We start from the raw sequence: 18,672 nt of genomic DNA, 5'->3' as shown, positions 1-18,672 counted from the left end.
CCCCCATTATCTCTGCATATTGCTCCCTTCTCCACACATGTACACTCCCTCACTTTCCCCCCTGCATGGCCAGTCCCCACCAACACCACCGCATCACTCCTGCACATGCCCTATTTGTCAAGTACAATACAGGTACAATGGATATCATGCAAACCGTTAGATTAAGAATATACTAAACATTAATAACACATTTACATTACATGCTACACGTGATCAGGTTAAAAAAAATCTTTTTCAGATTACTGTTAGCCTGAGGAGGCAGCAAGCCACACAATCTGTAGGCACGGACGATCACTCCATTGCTTTCTCCACCTCCCACTTCTCTTCCAGTAGAGCTGGGGCAAATAGTGCAGAGATTTTACATGATTTAAAGCTGCATGTGATTAAACACGTTTATCCGATTACATAAAAGAAGTCAAGATTGCTGACGTTGTGATCTGATACAATGTGCTATTTGACCCAAGCTTTTTAACTCTCTACTTTTCTGTTTTTTAATTGAACATTTTATGTTTAACACCCGCCATCATCCAACTTGGGCCTATAAACTTTCAAACTATGAGCCTCCTTCCTGAAATGTAAAAGTAAAAATACCTAAATGTATCCTGGTAGGTGTGCTTAGCATTCTATAATGCTTTTTATGCATGGTTGAGCATCTTTGTCTTCTCTGATAAATATTACTAGATCCAAATTTATTTAGCATAAGTCTCAATTTGCTTTCCAGGCGAATCTAAATCTTAACTAGGACCTTCCATCCAGTCCACCTAATAGCTATCCTTTTAGTGTCGCTGCTTTTAACCCTTGATCTATTCTCTCCTGAAGAGAGACAGCATGGCTTTTCAGGCAGGACTGCTTGCTTTATTTTTTTTCCCTTTACAGACACAGCCAACTAAGTATGGCAGTGATTCCTTTTCTTTTTTTACATTACATTGTTTTGACTTTTATTTTTCTATTTTCGGTCACTTTTTCTCTTTATGTGCTCCAGCTCATAACCTATTGATTTTTCTTTCTCTATCATCTCTTTCCCTTAAGCTTTCCCTTTCAGTTCTTATTATATCTGTTTTCTGGCAGAAGAAATATTTCGCTTCACCTCATATTTCCTACACACGCCTGGATTATGTTCACCTGAAAAATCATTACGCGTCTTAGCACCAGAACAACGCTTCCATGGTGGGCTTTTTTTTTTGTTTTTGTTGTTGTTGTTTTTTTTCCTCTTTTTCCACAGAACGCTGCTCTCTCTCACCTATTAACCCTTCGAGTCTATACCCATTTGTTCACACATTTGACATCAGAAAATGTCAGCGTAGCCTCATTGTCTACTATTTTTCTTAATGCCTCCGATAACAGCCACATTAAAGCAACTCACAAACTCATTTTAATGTCGCCAACAGAGGATGCTTTCTGTGTACAGCTGCACAGCTGCTTGTCCTGTGAGGCATATTGTGCCTGCATTGCATGCTGCATGGGGGTGGAACGCGCAAGAAGGATTTGGGGGGAAAGACGGATTAAAGGAGAGGCATATTTTTGGAATGTGGGGACGGGGGAGATGCATGGTGCGCTGCATGTCTTGGATGTCGCCGGGTTGTTGTCTTTTGTCACCAAACATGCATGAACGTCACTCTGTTAGTTGATGTAAATCGTATTATTCGTGTGTGTTTGTTACTAACCAACAAGACCCGCAAAGGATAAAACCAATAAACAAAAACCACAGTGTTCCTCTTTCTTAGACCAGTCCCTCGGTTGGCTTATTGGTTTATCATCTGGTCTCTGTTGTTTTCACTGTGAACCTCCAAAGCACTAGGGGGAGCTCTGGATAATAGTAACTGCTGCTCAGCCTGTTCCTGGACAGTTATGAAGCAAATAAGAATGTGATTCTGAAAAAAGTCTCCACTAATCAATTTGTGACTTAGATGTTTAAAAATGAACAAGAATTTGGGCATTACTACGACTCTCTTGTCACTTCAGCACTCATAATCACATATGCGCCTAATTTGACACTTAAGTCTGAGCCACTATAGGCTGACAGACAAAGTCAGGGCCTGCTGCAGATGCTATGCACAGCTCCTTCAACTTCCGAACCCACCCCCTCTTCCCTTCTACCCACTCTCCTTCCCTGCTACAAGCTCAGAGCCCTTCCCCCTTTTCACCTGGAGGTTCCACATGCACCCCACCTTCTCCTCAATGTTCTTACTGCCTGACTGGCTTCCTCGCAGAGATTGCTCCGTATGGATCTGCCCGTGGCTGATGACAACACGGTCCACTTCAACTCCACTCTCATGGCCTTGATCCGCACAGCGCTGGACATAAAGATTGCCAAGGGTACGGACAAATTGACTTTCACTTGTCACATTTTCACATGCTTTCTTCTTCCTTCTCTCTTAACCCCAACATCCTCAAAGCAGAATTGTCTTTTCTGTGCTGAACCAGAAACTTCGAACTCTTCTTGATGCTCAATCCTCTATACAGCAACTGATGTGTTGTTATTTCCAAGGCTTTAGATTCTATATGTAGAACTTTTCTAGATTTAGCGTGAGGCTGAAGGTGAGACTGAATGTAGCTCACAAAGTTGATTGCTTGTGTTTCACTTCAGTTGTGAGCTTATATTAATTACATGACTAATAAAAGGAACCTTTTTTTTCTGTTTGTCTGTTTCCATGTTTGTATGTCTTTTCCCCCTTTTCCTTTCAATCTGAATGGCTATAAACAATGTGTGTAATTTTGTGTGTATGGGTAAACTTTCTTAATGTGCATTTTTCTGTGTTTTGTGTTCATTTGTGTTCTCATACTTGGGCATGGATGTCCATACATGTGTGTGTGTATCTGCATGTGTGTGCATGCTTCTGTTTTTTTAATGAATATGTCTAGGTGGTATCGACAAACACCAGATGGATGCAGAGCTAAGGAAAGAGATGATGGCAATCTGGCCCAACCTCTCCCAGAAGCATCTGGATTTGCTGGTGACACCACACAAGTGTAAGTGACCAGAGTTTGGGTAAACCACAGCAGTGCCATTTTCTGCTACCACCTAATGCTCCACCATTGTTCCTCTCCATGCCCCCTGAGGTCTGCTTTTCCAAACCAGTCTTTTTCCAGTGCTGCACCCTCTGAATCAGCTTTCACATCTGTCTCACACATCAGTACTCAGATTGTGTGAAAATGATCATGAAAAAACAGAAGCACAGAAACAAGCTGCATGGTAGACACAAAACAGCTCCACACACCCACGCAATAGTGCAGTATCTTGAAGTGGAGATCAATAAAACTGACTGAGACTGAACTACACAAGGACAACAGCTCTTGACTGAAAAAACCCTTTCTCCATCATCACTGAATATATCTAAAATGTCCAATGGGTGGCAGTGCAATAATACAGTCTCCTGCAATTCCAATCCATTACACTCCTCCCCTAATCCCCAATTATCCAAAACAAGGAGAAAAAAAAACTTCATTAAATAAACTACAACACTGGTTCAAAGATTCAGTCTTTCAGGTGGTATTCGTACTTGTTAAAGGCAGTGCTCTGCTTGTTGTTTCTCTGTAGAAACTGGAGTCTGTTAACTGCTACATACCCTCAGAAGTAACCTGAGCTTACTGGGATGAATTTTGGTTGATTGTTGCAGACCACTTCTTCTGGTTATCCATAAGAAGCTAAAAATTATGGAAATGTGAAATACCCACTTGAATCATGGGGAAGTCATGCTTGCCCATCATATTGCCACAGGGGCTGGCCGCTTCTATCACAGCAGCGGAGCCTCAGCCTGTCATTTCCTGGCATGTGCTGCAGTTCTTTACCACCACCCCTTTCCAGATGGAGCCACCACAACTAGCTTCTTGCAAATGCTTTCATGTGGCAGATGGCCACATGTTCGCGATGTAGGCCATTCAGCGTATTTGCTCTTTGAACTGTAGGAGCTATGACCGTCACTTCCTAGAAGACCCATCTTTGAACCACACACAGCCCAGTTGGATGTCTATAAGAATGTCTCGAGTGCGTCATCGTGTACGTGATTTGGCCATCTGTTCTAAGACCTTCGTGAGTGAGACAAAAAAAGTAATATTCTTCTTCTTCACCCGTATCACTGCTTCCCATCTAAAGAAATGTATCTGCATTTTCATTTCCTGATGACTTTCAATAATACTCTGTCATGGTTAAATACTGTAAGTATGGATACCCAATGCTGCTTTTTCAATGCAGCCAGAGTGGGGATGGCTGGCTCTGTGCCCGGGAATTGCCAAGAGTGCTCTCTAATCATTAATGAGGGTAAACTTCCTCCTGTAATAATATTTATGAAACTTCTTTCCTTCGGAGAATGACAGAGTGTACTTTCTTATGCATTTGGGCGTATTTCCTCTCTGACTCACTCATGACGTAAATTCAGCTGACTTTTCCTCACGTCCCTCCATCAAATGAATAATGACAGTAACAGACCCTGATGATTTATTTCGGGCTAGCTGCAGCGACTTCCTGCTATGATTGTGAACTACTGCTGTGTTGCTTTTTGGCATTTTTAATGCTGCCTCACACTTAAAGGGCTTTCTTTGCATGCTACAATACAGTACATGGAAAAATTCTGCATGCGTTGGCCATAATAGGTCAGCAGCCCAAGAAAAAAAAGGTAGTTGTGAACTTTTGCTAGTTCAGGGTTACAAGACTGAAGCTACCATCTGTGTCCAACAGGTGGCGGTAAAGTATTCATTTGCAATCACAAAATTACAAAATGAATACTGCATTTTTTTCCCTCCTTAAACTCACAAACGCAAGAGTCACCATTCCTTAACATTCACACTTCTACCCATTTCTGTGCGTGAGATCAGAGGGTGTCCTACTATAGATAAACCTTCTACAGATGTCTTTTCACTCCGTGGCAGGCAGCTTTATAGACTTGGGGCAAATCTCTCTTTTTACCATTAGTTATATTGAGGAAAGTATAAATCAGTAGTTGCTCTCATTCTGTGATGCTTTGATGTGCACAGATTGTATCTCTTTTTAAACAATTTTAATCATTTTACTGGAGACCACAGTTTGTTTAATATTACACACTAAACACGAGCCATATATCAGAAGGAGATTGTTCAGTTACAGCATTGTACTTGTGACACATAGAAGTGTTTTTTAGAGTTAACTGAAGTTTTTAATCAGCCTGGCAGTGAAAAGACTATTTTCTCGTATGTTCATGTATGCAAGTGCTTCCTGTGCGCTTGCCTCACACCTCTCTACCATTCCTCATGCTCAAAGACCAAAGAGCCTGATCCTGCAGGGTAACTTGTCATTCTCTCTGCAGCAACCGACCTGACAGTGGGGAAAATCTATGCCGCCATGATGATCATGGAGTACTACCGGCAGAGCAAGATCAAACGTTCCCAGGCTCTTCGTGATGAGCAGGTACTGCCTGTCTCCAGTGAAGTAACACTCTACCTGCATCCGATCCTTTAAAATTAAAGGCAGACTGACGTGCTGAAACCGAGGCCACAGGTCTGTAACTTCATCTATACAAGCCCGGACTGTGACAGCATTCGTTCAGATTAGGGAAGCGTGTCCATTCAATTACCTATAAAGGCAAACGCAATAACTTCACAAAGGTAATGCTCAGAAACAATGCTGCCACCTTCTGGGCAAAGTTTGTTACACTAGCACTGAAATTCTTGAGGAAAAAAAAAACATTTTCCTCATACAGAATGTAGCAGGTTATTTTTTTCACATTAAGCTAAAATGTTGTCACAATCCCAAATGTGCCCATGCCTGAACCTGATGGGAATCTTCACAATGGCTTCTTTAGCTGAGCTTGTGTCTTTCCTATATCAACTGCTTGTAACAATACACTACCTTCTAACTCCCTGTTACCCATGCTTGTCACCTTGGAAAGGTATAGACCTCCCTCACAAGATGATATGTTATCAATGCTGAAATTATGTGATTCCTAACATTATTATTCAGCCGTAATATAAAGGTCTGCTTGCACTTAATATTGTCATTGCACGTGTTATGTATTATGAGATACTTCTCATGATGTTCCCGAAACATCAGCAAGCCACTGCCTTCTTTATTATTTCTGATCCTCATTATTTTCTCCTGCCTTCAGTCCTTTGCAATGTTCCACATCCACACACAGACGCATTTCTCACACAATTGTTTTTATACATACTTTTTATCACACAGTCTGCGGTGTGACTTTACTAGAGCCTCAGATCTCAGCTACCATATTATCTAGAAATGCAAAGAGAGATCTATGCAGTGTTTCATTATAGAAAACGCAGCTAGGCCAGACCGGATCACACAAGTTTTAGATGTGCTTTACTTGTTGGGGTTCACATTGTGTTTATTCCTTGCAAACTAATTGGGATGCTTGCTACAGTATTTTCACATAAGTAAACTGAAAAACAAAAGAAAAATAATAAAATAATTTAACAACTAAATAAAATTTTAGATTTAAGTGGTCATTAGTGGACATTAGGCAGTTGTAACAAATGTAGCAATTCTTATTTGACACGTGCCATCGTGTACTTTACCTGCCTGCTACCGGCTTCTTGCTGTGTTTCTTTGCTACAATGTCCTCTATCATTTTAGAATAGGATCTTTTTTTTTTTTAATTGTCCTGCAAATGTTTTTTTCTTCTCTTTTTACATACCCACCCCCACCCATTAAATTTCAGCCTGTTAATGCATCAGATGACAACCATAATGTGATAGTTTGCTGTATGAAGCTCTGGATGCAGTGGTTGAATCCCGCTTCCTCACTGATCGTCATTTTGCTCTGATCCCAGAATGACATCTGAGTCTGCTCATCTCTCTCCTTCTGCTAGCTGCTGGGCATTTGTTGCTCTTGCATTCATCCCTCTTCCATTCTCCTGTTTGCCCGGTCTCGCTTCAACCGGCAGCCCCCTCTCTCTATCCCCTCTCTTCATGCTCTGCCCTTGTTCCCCCTCCCCATTTCCCTGTCAGTCTGCCTGATAGCTGGCGACGGCCATGTTGTATATCTCACACAGAATCGAACGCCATTACTATTTCAGCGCGTGGAGCCACCTACCCCCTCCCAGGATGGGGGTCCGGGACTTAACAATGCCCTGCCTCCTCCTGAGATGACAGACACCACCAACAGCCTGTGAGTTGGACACTTCTGGATTATTTTCACTTTACAGGAACAGGTTTGCTGAAGAAAGACATACCCTTGACTTGTTAATATGTGTTTGTGTGTGTGTCACAGGCCGGTGGAGGGAGGTGTCCCGGAAAGCCAGTCGTGGGTGACGGCTCGCGCTCAGGAAATGTCTCAGAAGGTTGGCAGCTGGAGCCCTGAGGGACACCCTGTGGATGGCCTGGGAAGCATGACCAACTCTCAGGTAAAAGCTCACACACACACACACACACACACACACGCACACACGCACACACACACACACACACACACACACACACTGGAAATGGCACAATAAGCTGGCCAGAGACCACACAGATAATAGTTTGTGCCGTGTTACTTGATGTAGCTCCCAATTGCAACTGAGGACAATTACGTGGTAAAATCTTCACTGTTCAAGTTTGTAATTCCGTATCCAGGCTCAGCAGTGACCTGCTCATTTGTAACACCTGATTTTTATAGAGGATTAGATCAAATCAGGGCAGCTGATAAGTTTATTTAGTTTTTTCCCAGTATGTTCATTGTTAGGAATACTCTCCCATTCTTATGGTGTCGTAAGTTCAGAGCTCAGACTGCATCACCGTTACTGCACTGTTGCCTGTATCATTTTACTGAAGTTGTTACACTTATTTCCTGCAGTTCCTCTTTTTTGGATTCTTCAGATATCACTAACATTGAACATTTCTTTGATTAGCTCCATCTCTCAAACCTGTCTCTACACACAAGTCTTTTTATTTTATTTTATTTCTTTAAAATCTCACTGAATTGTTCAGTGGCTATATATCTCTGCATCTCATTTGACTCAGACTGGTTCATGTCTCTGTTTTCATGCCGTTAAACATGTCTGCTTGTAGACCTCGTGCGGGGGGAGGGTGGGGGTCTGGCAGGTGCATGCATCTGTCAGCCCTCTTATTGTAGCCACCTGTCCACAATCAGCAGAGCTCTAAAGGAACGACTAAACTCAGCAGCCAGAGAGACAACCTGGTATTCTTTGATTATCAGTTCAGATTTAACTAAAATGCGATTTACTCCAAACAAAATCGAATTTTGCAAATTTGCTACATAAAATTTGCATGTTTCTGATTAAAAAAAAAACCCCAACATACTGGATTTTTGATAACTGCAGTGCAGCTGACCCACCAGTGCAGTTTCAGTTTTACATAACCTCATTTAGTGCCCACAATGTACCAGGACCTGCACCTGGCTAACATTATCATCTGATCAGATTTCTTTTTTTCTTTCTTTTTTTCCCCTCATGCCTCTTTTTGGCTGCACGTGGTTTTTTCCTCCCAGAATCCACTCCTGCCGTGACTCACAACCTCCTCCATCTGGCATTGAGTGCCACTAAACAAAAAGGGAAACAACAAATCACCTTCTGCTCGCATTTGTTGCAACTCAAGTGACAGCAGCATATGCAAACACAAAATTGGATTTTGGTTGGAGTATTTTCTAAAGACCAAAACACACAATTTCCTTTTTTCTGTTTGATTTAAAAATGAAAACAACAATTAAAGACCAAATTATCCAACTGACATGATTTTCCTCTGGGACCTTCAGCTTTCTGCTCTCTTTGGATAACCTTTCCACCTTACCCCCCTCTCCTCCTCCCTATTAGTTTTCATGGCAGCCAATCACACCACCTCCTGCTCTCCTGCTCTGTTTACAGACGGTAGAGATGAGAGAGATGGGGCAGGATGGTTACTCGGATACTGAGCACTTTCCACCAATGGAAGGCCACGGCAGGGCCGCTTCCATGCCCCGCCTCCCAGGCGACAACCAAGTGAGCAGTATTCTCACCTTTCCACTGTCCGTTGTCCTCATTGTGTCCGCTCCTTATCTCCTTTTGTTTGGAACAATGACATTCACAAAGGTCTGACTCGTTGCTTATGGATTTCTTGCTGCAGCCTCTTGAATCCAGAGTGGAGAATGTTTGGGACGAGGTTGCGAACAACAAACTTTTACAATCACTGGTTACATTTTGCGCTGGGTGACGTGGTTGCAACCATGATGTCCACTAGCATATCATGACAGTATTTCAGGGTAAAACATGTAAATGTTTTGCTGACATGTTGACCTCCAGGCTTGGGTTCACAAGGACCACAGCAAGGCAAAGTCAGACCTTTCATTCCTTTCTTTTTCTTTTCTCCCAACTGTTTTGCTTTTCTCTTCCCCTTATCTCTCTTTCACCTGCATGGAGGTGTTTTCGGAAATGCGGTTGCCTTGTTTTCCATCCCACACCCTCATCCATGTTAAACTGTTTCATATCTCGGTGAGTGCTCTGGTTGTCATTCACACACGACACATTTATAAACCACACACAGACATGCGCAGTTCTCTACCCCCACACCCACCCCACATTATTTCTTCTTCTTTTGTCAGGACCGTGATTTATTTATCTTATTTTTTCTCATTTTGCTAAACTGTCTCTTCCTTCCTAGCAGAGGTTTTCCAAGTGCCGAACCGGGCTTCCCCCCCTTTATTAGCAGGACTGGTTCTAGTATAATGTTGAGTGTTACAGATGTGTGCGTGTTTGTGTGTTCTGGAGCTTGTTTTTATATGTGTTTTTCGCTGATTATCATCATTGATGTTGTGACCGTGTTTCTGTTGATTGAGCACTTTCATGGTGATCTTGTCTGTATAACACTCTCGTGGCACCAATCACCCCCAGTATTTGTGGTAAGTGTATCTCTTCCACCCTCGCTGCTGCTTCGGTGTCTAATCGGACCTTCTTTCTCTGTCCCTCCTTTTCTCTTTCTCTCTCTTTCATCTCTCCACTCTGGCACCCCATCCTCTTTTTGGGTTGAACCTCAATCTAACGCTTTTAAACTTGTACTCCTCTTCACCCTTCCTCTTTGATCACTGCATATCACACCATCCCTGTCTCCCTTCCTTCTCTCCCTCTCCCCATCACTTCTCCTCCTTGTTTTGTGTTTGCGCCACATCCATACATTTGGTGTATTTGTGGCATTGTTTGTGTGTGTGTGTGTGTGTGTGTGTGTCTTCTCTGTGCTCATACAGCAGCGGAGGAAAGGGAAGCAACGTGGCAGTAACCTCAGTGTATGTACCCTGTCTTCTCTGTCTTCTCCCTCCTCCCCTTTCTCTTTATTCAAGTCCCCTTCTCAAACATGTCTTTGTGTTGTGTGTTTTTTTCTGTGTGTGTGTTTTTAAGCAGGGGTTTTCTTAAGATGTATTAAAGCAACCATTTTTAGCATGAACTCATATGCAAGTCCAGTTTCCAAACCAATCCTACTGACCCTTAACTACTTCACTCGTGCACTTAATGCAGAAAGTTTGGATTCGGGCTGAACTCTGCTTGTCCCTTCTCATCATTTACGGTCATATGACTGTCTCCGGGTCTTCTGTATCTCTGTCTCTCTTTACTCAGCTGCTGCTCCTGGTGCTTCGTTGTCTCATGTCCTCATGCCTGTGTGCTTATCTTTGTGTTGTTGCTGTTAACAGTCTCCATTATGAGTCTCCATTCACGACTGCCTACCTGCATGCTAGAACTTAGATCTTTTTGTTTGAGTGAGTGTATGCTTGCGTGAATGTATGTGGTGCGTGGTTAGAGTGTCAGAAACAAGGAGGGATATGGACATACGTGCATATGAATGGATATGTTTATAGGATTCTCAGTGCTACTTCTGTGAGGCCAGTTAATCTGCCAACCCATCATCTGTAATTTAATCTGTGACAATTCACAATGACTACAAAACTTGCTCAGCTCAGCTGCAAAAAGGATTTAGCACTGAAGTAACCTGATATGATTTTCATGCCCAGGTCATCAACTTGTGGCACCATAGGCGCTGTCCTGCTGTCCTGTCCTGCCTCAGGTCACGAGGCCTCGGCACTGCAGAGGAATGTCGTTAGCAGACTCAGGACATCCCCTATGTACATGCATGGTTGCAGGGAAGCACGCTGAGACAGAGCAGAAACAGAAGAGTTTTGTGCAGCCTGGAATGCGCCATGTTCGAGGGCATTAATGAGTGGTGAAAATGGAGAAGTGCTGAATTGACCCTTCTGTCCCCTTTTTTTCTTTAACATTACAAGTTACAGAAGCATGGAAGGCATGGTCGCTTGCCATCATCTCTTTCCCTGTGCTTCCTTTTGAATTTTTTTTTAATCTTCTGTATCAGGGGTCGGCATCTGAGCTCTCCACCAGGTTTGAATGTTAATACAACACTGCACTGGCCTTGCTTTAGCCATGCTTAGCTACTGAAATACATGGATGGATTGTTTACAAGCACTAAACTTGGCTAATGGGTTTTTTTGCCGACCCCTGCCTTATAAATTGTATGCAATGTCTCTGTTTTTGAAGTAGCATGATTGGGGGTCTATGATTCGGTATAGGTTAAAGGAAGAAGATCCATTGAGGGCTTTCATAGAAACAGACCCCAGTTAAACCCATATATACACCCCTATACATATCTGTTATCCCATTGTATAAATGAAACACCAACCTGACATTCAAAGGAAACACCTCTCCTTGCATTTCTCTCTCTCCCTCCATCCCTCGGTGGTTTCTTTCTCTTCCTCTCTTAGACCATCAATGACAGCAGTCCAATGAAACGCTCCGCCTCCTCCCTGGGCCACAGCAGGTCTGGGCGTGGTCACAGAGACAAAGGAGGGGCAGACGACTACAACATGGAGCATGCAATCCCAGAAGAGGGGAGAAGTTCCAGACACGGACACCGGCGAAAAGACCGGAGCCATCGGGCATCTGAGAGGTCCCTCTGTCGCTACACTGAGGCTGACACAGGTGGGTGAAACCACAAACACACACACACATTTTTTGCATATTGATCATTTGACAGGTACTGTAGAAGATATTTCCACTATCTAGAACTCATTTTCTCCAACCGTCTCACCTTCTGCAATAAATGAATCCAATTTTTGTACAACTGAACAAAAAGCACATAAAAGTCTTTTTGTTGTTGTTGTTGTTGTTGTTTAGCCATTATTTCCAAGGGCTGCTAGAATGTGTCGCTGGAGTGCAATAATAACGAACCCCTCTAAACACTCTGTCATCAGGCCTGGGCACAGACCTAAGCACAACCACTCAGTCTGGCGACCTCACGTCAAAAGACAAGGATCGAGACAGGGATCGCGGCCGTTCCAAAGACCGTAAGCACCACCACCATCATCACCATCACCACGGCTCTGTGGACAAGGAGCGCTATGTAGCAGAACGAGGGGGCGAGTACGTCCACAGGCACTCTCGCGACCGTGACCGGGAGCGAGAAAGGGACCGGCGCTGGTCGCGATCTCCCAGCGAGGGTCGCGATTGCGTGACACACAGACAGGTGGGCTCCTGGGGTATTGAGTGTACTTGATATCTAGGCTGGAAAAACACACCTGTTGGTTTTTGAGGAGAAAAATAATTAAATAAATATTGGTCAAACACATTTCAAGTGGTCTAATATTGGGCCTCTAATTTGATGGTAGTTAACTGGTGGACTATCAGCTAGAAAAACCCCAATAACCTTTTCTGGCTGTAACCAAACACAGTGCTGTATAGTCTACATAAGGTGTAACTTTTTGATGTAGTTATGTTAGAAATGTTCCTCTGATTGGAAACTGTATAAAAAAGATAGATGTAGCGTGACATCACCTGTTGGTTTGTGGACTACTGAAGGCTTGTTTCAGTTTCTTGAATCACCGTATGGTGGCTTCACAATTACAGGCTAGCCGTACTTTAAAAAATACACAAGATATAAAATATAAACATAATCATATATTAAAATTAAAAATCATTCTGTAATAAATAAGAATTAAATATAACAATTAAGCCATAAACTCATTAGCAAAAAGTATTAAGTAATATGTGTCAAACAGAATCATTTTCTTGTTGAAAGCCAGAAGGGTTGCCCCCTGCTGGCCAATAGAGAGAATGCAAGTTTAATGCACCAGTCTCAGAACCTAGGTCCAACTTTTAATAAGGTCTTCTGCCATTGTTTAATTGTTGGCATTATGTTAATGACAGCAGATAGCATGTGTATCTTTATGTATATTTGTATATACATTTATGTTTCACTATATTCACATAAACATGCATTATTGTTGGTATAATAATGCAGAAATGAGTAAGAAGTGTTTGCTACCAAACCACCAACAACCAAACAAATATGCATAAAGAATGTATATTTGAGTACCTTATTGCTGTTCCCAGTTGCCCTGTCTAAATGTTCTGTCATGCCCTCCCCACTATGTTTCCTTATGACATTCTTTTCCAAGCTTATTGCCCACTATACTTTAGACCTAAATTTTCTTTGCTCATGAATTTTTGGTAATGCATATTATTTAGCTAAACACGCTGATTTTGTAATATATTTTAATAATTACTGCAGGAACAACAGCTTTCTTTAAAGGGGAGGAAGTGGATTTTCTTATTTGAATTTGTGTTATACATACATGCTACACAGCTTGCTCAAAATAATGCAAAACCAGACACATTTTATGTATGTTTAGTTACCATATTTACCCTGTACTGCATTTGTTATCCTGGAAATCAACCCTTTATCCTTCTTTTCTCCTGTCGTCTTTTGTTTTCTTTCCTCTGCGTAACATGTTGCTTTTTTATGTATGGTCCTGTTTGAAATCTCATCTTTTTTATCCACATCATCTGCTCTGCTCCTTTTTAATGCCTTTCATTTCTGCCACTCTTTTATGGATGGTGCTTTTATTCTTATTGTTGCTGTGGATCTTGCTCTGGTCCTTTTCTTGCTTTTCTATCTGGACTCTCTGTCTTGCGTTCTTTTCCTTCTCTCTCTGTTGGCTTCACGCTAAATCTTTACCATCCTCTACTTTATTCTACATGTTTTGTCGTTGAATTTGTGGTTCGTTCTTTTTATTTGCTTTATTTCACTTTTTGTGTAGGGCAGTAGTTCAGTCAGCGGAAGCCCTGTCCCCTCAACCTCGGGGACCAGTACACCGCGGCGGGGCCGTCGGCAGTTGCCTCAGACCCCGGCAACACCCCGGCCCCATGTTACTTACTCCCCTGTAGTCCGTAAGGCTATGCCCACCCCTCCTGGGGTGGCACAAGGCAGACCCTCAGCCCCAGCTCCTGCCCCTCGCCGCTTTTCTCCAGAACCTTCCCAAGGCCAGGGTCCTCCCCCCGCTGGCCTTCAGCTGGGCCACCATGGCACACCACGTCATCAGCCCCCACTGCGCTGGGGAGACACAGGTGGAGGAGGGGGCTCTATAGAAGGGGATGGATGTTTCTACAACCAGGACTACCAGGACTACGAGCCCCATCATGAACCACCTGCCTATGAGCCAAACCCCGTGCAGGGGGGCAACCCGCACCCTCATGCCAACCACCCACTGCCACCTCCCTCACAACCACAGCAGCATAACCCCCATCCCCTACCTCCCCCACAGCCACACCCAGTCAACAACCCCCATCCTCAGCCCAGCCGAACCTCGCCTAGAACTGTTCATCACGCGCCTCCGCCAACAACGGCTCTGACAGGGCCTGTGCAGGGCCAAGTTCAGTCTGCCGCCCAGCGCCGGCTACCCAACGGCTATCGTTCTTCATCACCTTCCACACATGTCCACGGACCCCCACACACTGGTCCCCACAAGGTCCCTCCTCCGGCTGGGCATCCAAGGGGTCCTCGCAAAGGCTTGCATGAACCCTACAGTGAAACGGAGGATGACGATTGGTGCTAGCCTCTGGGGAAGGGGGTGGGACTTAACAAGGAAAAAAAAATTGAAATACCGAAAGAAGATGAGCCAGAGCACTGACTGCCAAGGGAAAAAAATATAAACGTTTCTTTCTTGTCTGTTCGATTTGTTTTTCCCTCTCCTCCACTGCTGTCTAAGTGACGGTGAGCTACATGAAACAACCGGTGTCATGGGATGGAACAAGAATGCAGAGACAGAATCTGGAGATCCAAAAGCGATACGAGGAGGTAACGAAACACCTCCGCGTTCTGCTCGCGTCTTGTCGATCATTTCTTTTGATGCCAAATGAGACCAAACTGGAGGAGCGTCAGACACTAGTCTTTGTGTCTTAAATTATGCCTCTGGCCATGAGCTATAGCCACTTACAAGATGTCAAGAGTTGCGACTCGACAAAAGACACTTTACAGTCAGAGACAAAAATGAGCGACCTCTTTTTTTTGTTGTTCTTGTCGTTTGTTTGTTTTCTTTGCTTCTCTGAGCTAACTTCTGTTAAGTTAGCTGCAAAAAGATTTCAAACCAACCCTCCCAGCCACCAGTTGAATATTGATGAGTTTTATCATCTGTGTTTTTAAATACAAATAAACCTGACACAGAGCCCTCCACCTGTAAGAGGTGAGGGAGGCTAAGTGGGTGGGAGAGTTGGGGAGTGTTGCACGGGGGTCGACGAGTCCCTCCGTGGACATCTGGAGGAGAGGATGGGTGCATCTGGAGAGATTGCACTCCTCCCAGAAACAATTTAACCAACCTCAACCTATGACCTATGAGAGGGGAAAAAATAGTGGAGGATGGGTTTCAGAAACAGAGAAACAAACTGTTTTCTGCAGTATTTCTTCTACTCCTGGAGCTGCTTCTTCTTCCTCCTTCTCTTCTACTTCTTCAAAACATTGAAGCTTGAATCTTCTGTTGCACCCCCACACAGCTTCGTTTTTTGTAGACTTGCAGAGTTGTACACTCTATGGAATCCTGCATGAATGATACAAAAGAATACTAATAATAGCAACACTGAGAATCTACTGTTTGCAGAGGGAAAATGTTCTTCAGTCCTGTTTTTTGTTATGGTCTGCAGGGTTTCTCTCTCTTTTTTTTATTTATGATTAAAAGTGCTTTCTGTTTTTCTCTCTCTCTCCTCTGAATGATATTCCTCTCTCTGTACCTTCACATATGCTAAAAACACCAGTGGCCCGAAAGTTACATGGAGATTGGATATTTACTGTATGTATATCTAGAGGGAACAAAATGATAACTCTTCTGCTTGCTCGTCTACTGTCTATTCCGTGCCAAATGCCTGCCATTGATACAGCTGGAATTGTACTTATTTTTGTGGAAGTTACCTTTTTTTGTAATTAAGGCTAAAAAAAAAATGGTTTAATGGGACGCAGGGTATAAACATGGATATGGTGAATTATGTCTGACAAATCAGTAACATCTCAAAAGTCTTCCAGGGTGTGGGGTTAACACAGAGGCAGCAGAAAGAGACCAATAGAAATGTGCAGAAAGGAGAGAAACTCTTCATCTTTGTTTTCTTTGTTGCTGAACGTATTAAGGGATAAACTTATACCATCGTTTGTAAAGATCATGATGAGCGTGAGAATGAGGCGAGTTCTCCATATTTGGTCTTATATTTTCTTCTGTGTGCTTGTTTTTATTTTGATCTTTGAAGATTTGAAAATAATCCTTTTTCCAACCCTTGGGTGGCGCTGGAACACACCACTACACTGTGGGAGAATGAGTTATCAGGAGGACAGAGCTGTCCTCTTACTCTGAGTCTTCTTCAAAGTTAATAACTATTTGAAATTTGTACATCAAAATGCATTGAATTGCAGGTTTTACAATCCACTCGCCATCGCCTTTGACCTACAGATGGCGCTGTGTGACAAATAGTGTCCCGGTCTATTCACTATACTTATACAGTGAGTGCACCAAAAATGCAGTTTAGCTCATTCTCTCGCTAGTAGACCGCCTTATCTGTGTAAAAATCAGGTGTGTGAGTCGTATTGTAGCAGATGGGCTGGAGAAAGGATGCCTGGGCCTCGCTGTAGTCCTAAAAATCACCTGCGTTCTGTGTGTATCACTCTTGTATAAGTTTCAGTTCTCTCTGTGTGCCTCAAACTAACACTTTTCACTAACGCACACCACCGTCAGACCCAACATTACTGTTATTTTTTACTTTAAGTTCCTTTTTTTTTCTCTCATTCTTTTACTTGACCCACATCTTACCTGGAGGCCTATCACATGTTGACCAGAGAATGCATTGAAAAAAAAAAAAGAAAACACTGCCTATTAGTGTCTTTCCAACCTCAGTGGAATGTCACAAAAAATATTTCTCACATCACTACATGTAAAATTAGAAAGCACACTAAGGTATGTAGCTCCTGGTTGTGGTGTGTGTCAGTGGGTTTTTGCGTGTATGTATGCACACGGGTGGGTGTGTTTCAAATAAAATTATGTTTTGTTTTTCTGAATGCTTTTTTAAAAAATTCTCCAGAACTCTTCTGAAATCTTAAGACATTCAAATCAAATCATTGTAACGACCTTCAGCTCTGTGGTTGTGCGTGTGCGTGCGTGTGTGATGTCAGTAAAGCCCCTCCCACCTGCCCCCTCCACTGAATGGAACGTGCAAAGCCCCAAAATGTTCACCTTCCATCTTTGTGTATATGCTGCAGTAAAATCCACTAACACGCTGATTAACCACACAAAGTCTTCAAAAAGCAATGTAAAGTCGCTACTGGGGGAAAAAAATACATAAATTTAAAAAAAAAATGTTTTTTTTTTCTTTTTGTTCATTTTTCAAGTACAAAAGATTTTAAAAAAGGAAAAAATATCTAGTTCCAGAAATGCATGTGCTATGTGCATGCCACACCGTGGGTTAAAAAGTCATCTTCAGGACATAAAAGAAAAAGCAGATTAATTAATTCAGAGGAATTTAAAAAAAGAAAAAAAGAAAAAAGTAATATATAAATAGATAGATGTTTTTAAAAAAGCAATGTTTCCTTTTTTTCCTTCTATTTTTGAAAACAAAAAATGTTTTAAAAACTTAAAAAAAAATCTAAAGAGTAAAAACACAAAAAAAGAGACTTTGGTGAGAGTCAAAGTCCTGTTTGTTTTTCTTCTGTTACATGGGGTTGAGGCACAGCACAACCATGTTCAGGACACCATGAAAAAAAAAGAACTGTTTTTAATTTAACAGAAAAAATAAAAATATAAAGAAAGAAAAGAAAGTACAGTTCAGACGATGGTGTATTCTTCCTTATACTTTTGTGTTGGGGAGGGTCAAGGGATGGAGGAGCTCGCCAAAACTGTTGATGTACTTGTTAAAAACTGGCTGATGGTCCTTTGATCTCTCACTCACTCTCTATTTTCTCTCTCTCGCTCTCTCTCCCTCTATCTATCTCTCTTTCTCTACCCTGTCTCTCTCACGCTCTTACCTGTCACACTCTCAGCCAGTCTCACCGCTATTTCTACCAGTGCATTTTGTAATTCCAAACAGAAACTCTTCCTAAAGAATAAAATCCAGAGAGAATGCATACTGCTTTGTGTCATTTCTTTTTTGTGCGCCAAGTCTTCTTCAGCTTTGAATTTGCGTGTGTGTGTGTGTGTGTGTGTGTGTGTGTGTGTGTGTGTGTGTGTGTGTGTGTGTGTGTGTGCCCTAGGAAAGTGCATAGGTTTCTCAGTCCATTTCCTCCACCTGTCAGTCAGTCAAGAAAAATAAACGCTTGTAAGCATTACTCACAGAAAGTGAAGGCCACACATGAACTTTAAAACTGTACTCATATTTCTTGGCCACATTACCTTTGCGTAGTATTATCACAAAAAAACAGCTAACAACTGGTTTATTTTTTATTACAAAAAGGATTTGCAGTCAT

At 42.5% G+C, this 18,672-nt stretch overlaps 1 protein-coding gene across 7 annotated transcripts in view; it reads left to right on the top strand.

Moving 5' to 3' along the window:
- cacna1aa (calcium channel, voltage-dependent, P/Q type, alpha 1A subunit, a) overlaps nt 1-14,886 on the top strand; it is an 81,368-nt gene extending 66,482 nt beyond the window's left edge. For 3 of the 7 annotated variants that reach the window (XM_013911252.1, XM_013911251.1, XM_013911250.1), the window contains 9 exons: nt 2,211-2,316; nt 2,863-2,970; nt 5,280-5,380; nt 6,981-7,096; nt 7,199-7,331; nt 8,793-8,906; nt 11,666-11,882; nt 12,155-12,426; nt 14,000-14,886. In XM_013911252.1, the coding sequence (XP_013766706.1) occupies nt 2,211-2,316; nt 2,863-2,970; nt 5,280-5,380; nt 6,981-7,096; nt 7,199-7,331; nt 8,793-8,906; nt 11,666-11,882; nt 12,155-12,426; nt 14,000-14,794 (1,962 nt within the window). In that variant the 3' untranslated portion in view covers nt 14,795-14,886. Of the gene's footprint in view, nt 1-2,210; nt 2,317-2,862; nt 2,971-5,279; nt 5,381-6,980; nt 7,097-7,198; nt 7,332-8,792; nt 8,907-10,147; nt 10,184-11,665; nt 11,883-12,154; nt 12,427-13,999 lie in introns of all 7 variants that reach the window. The other 4 variants (XM_013911255.1, XM_013911256.1, XM_013911253.1 and 1 more) reach the window with 3 other exon arrangements.
- Nucleotides 14,887-18,672: the final 3,786 nt, after the last annotated feature.

The sequence above is a fragment of the Pundamilia nyererei genome, unplaced genomic scaffold (assembly GCF_000239375.1).
Source record: "Pundamilia nyererei isolate P.nyererei 1_Seehausen unplaced genomic scaffold, PunNye1.0 scaffold00059, whole genome shotgun sequence".
NCBI lineage: Eukaryota > Metazoa > Chordata > Actinopteri > Cichliformes > Cichlidae > Pundamilia > Pundamilia nyererei.
The sequence above is the reverse complement of the archived record's forward strand: the minus strand, read 5'-3'. Positions and strand labels throughout refer to the sequence as shown.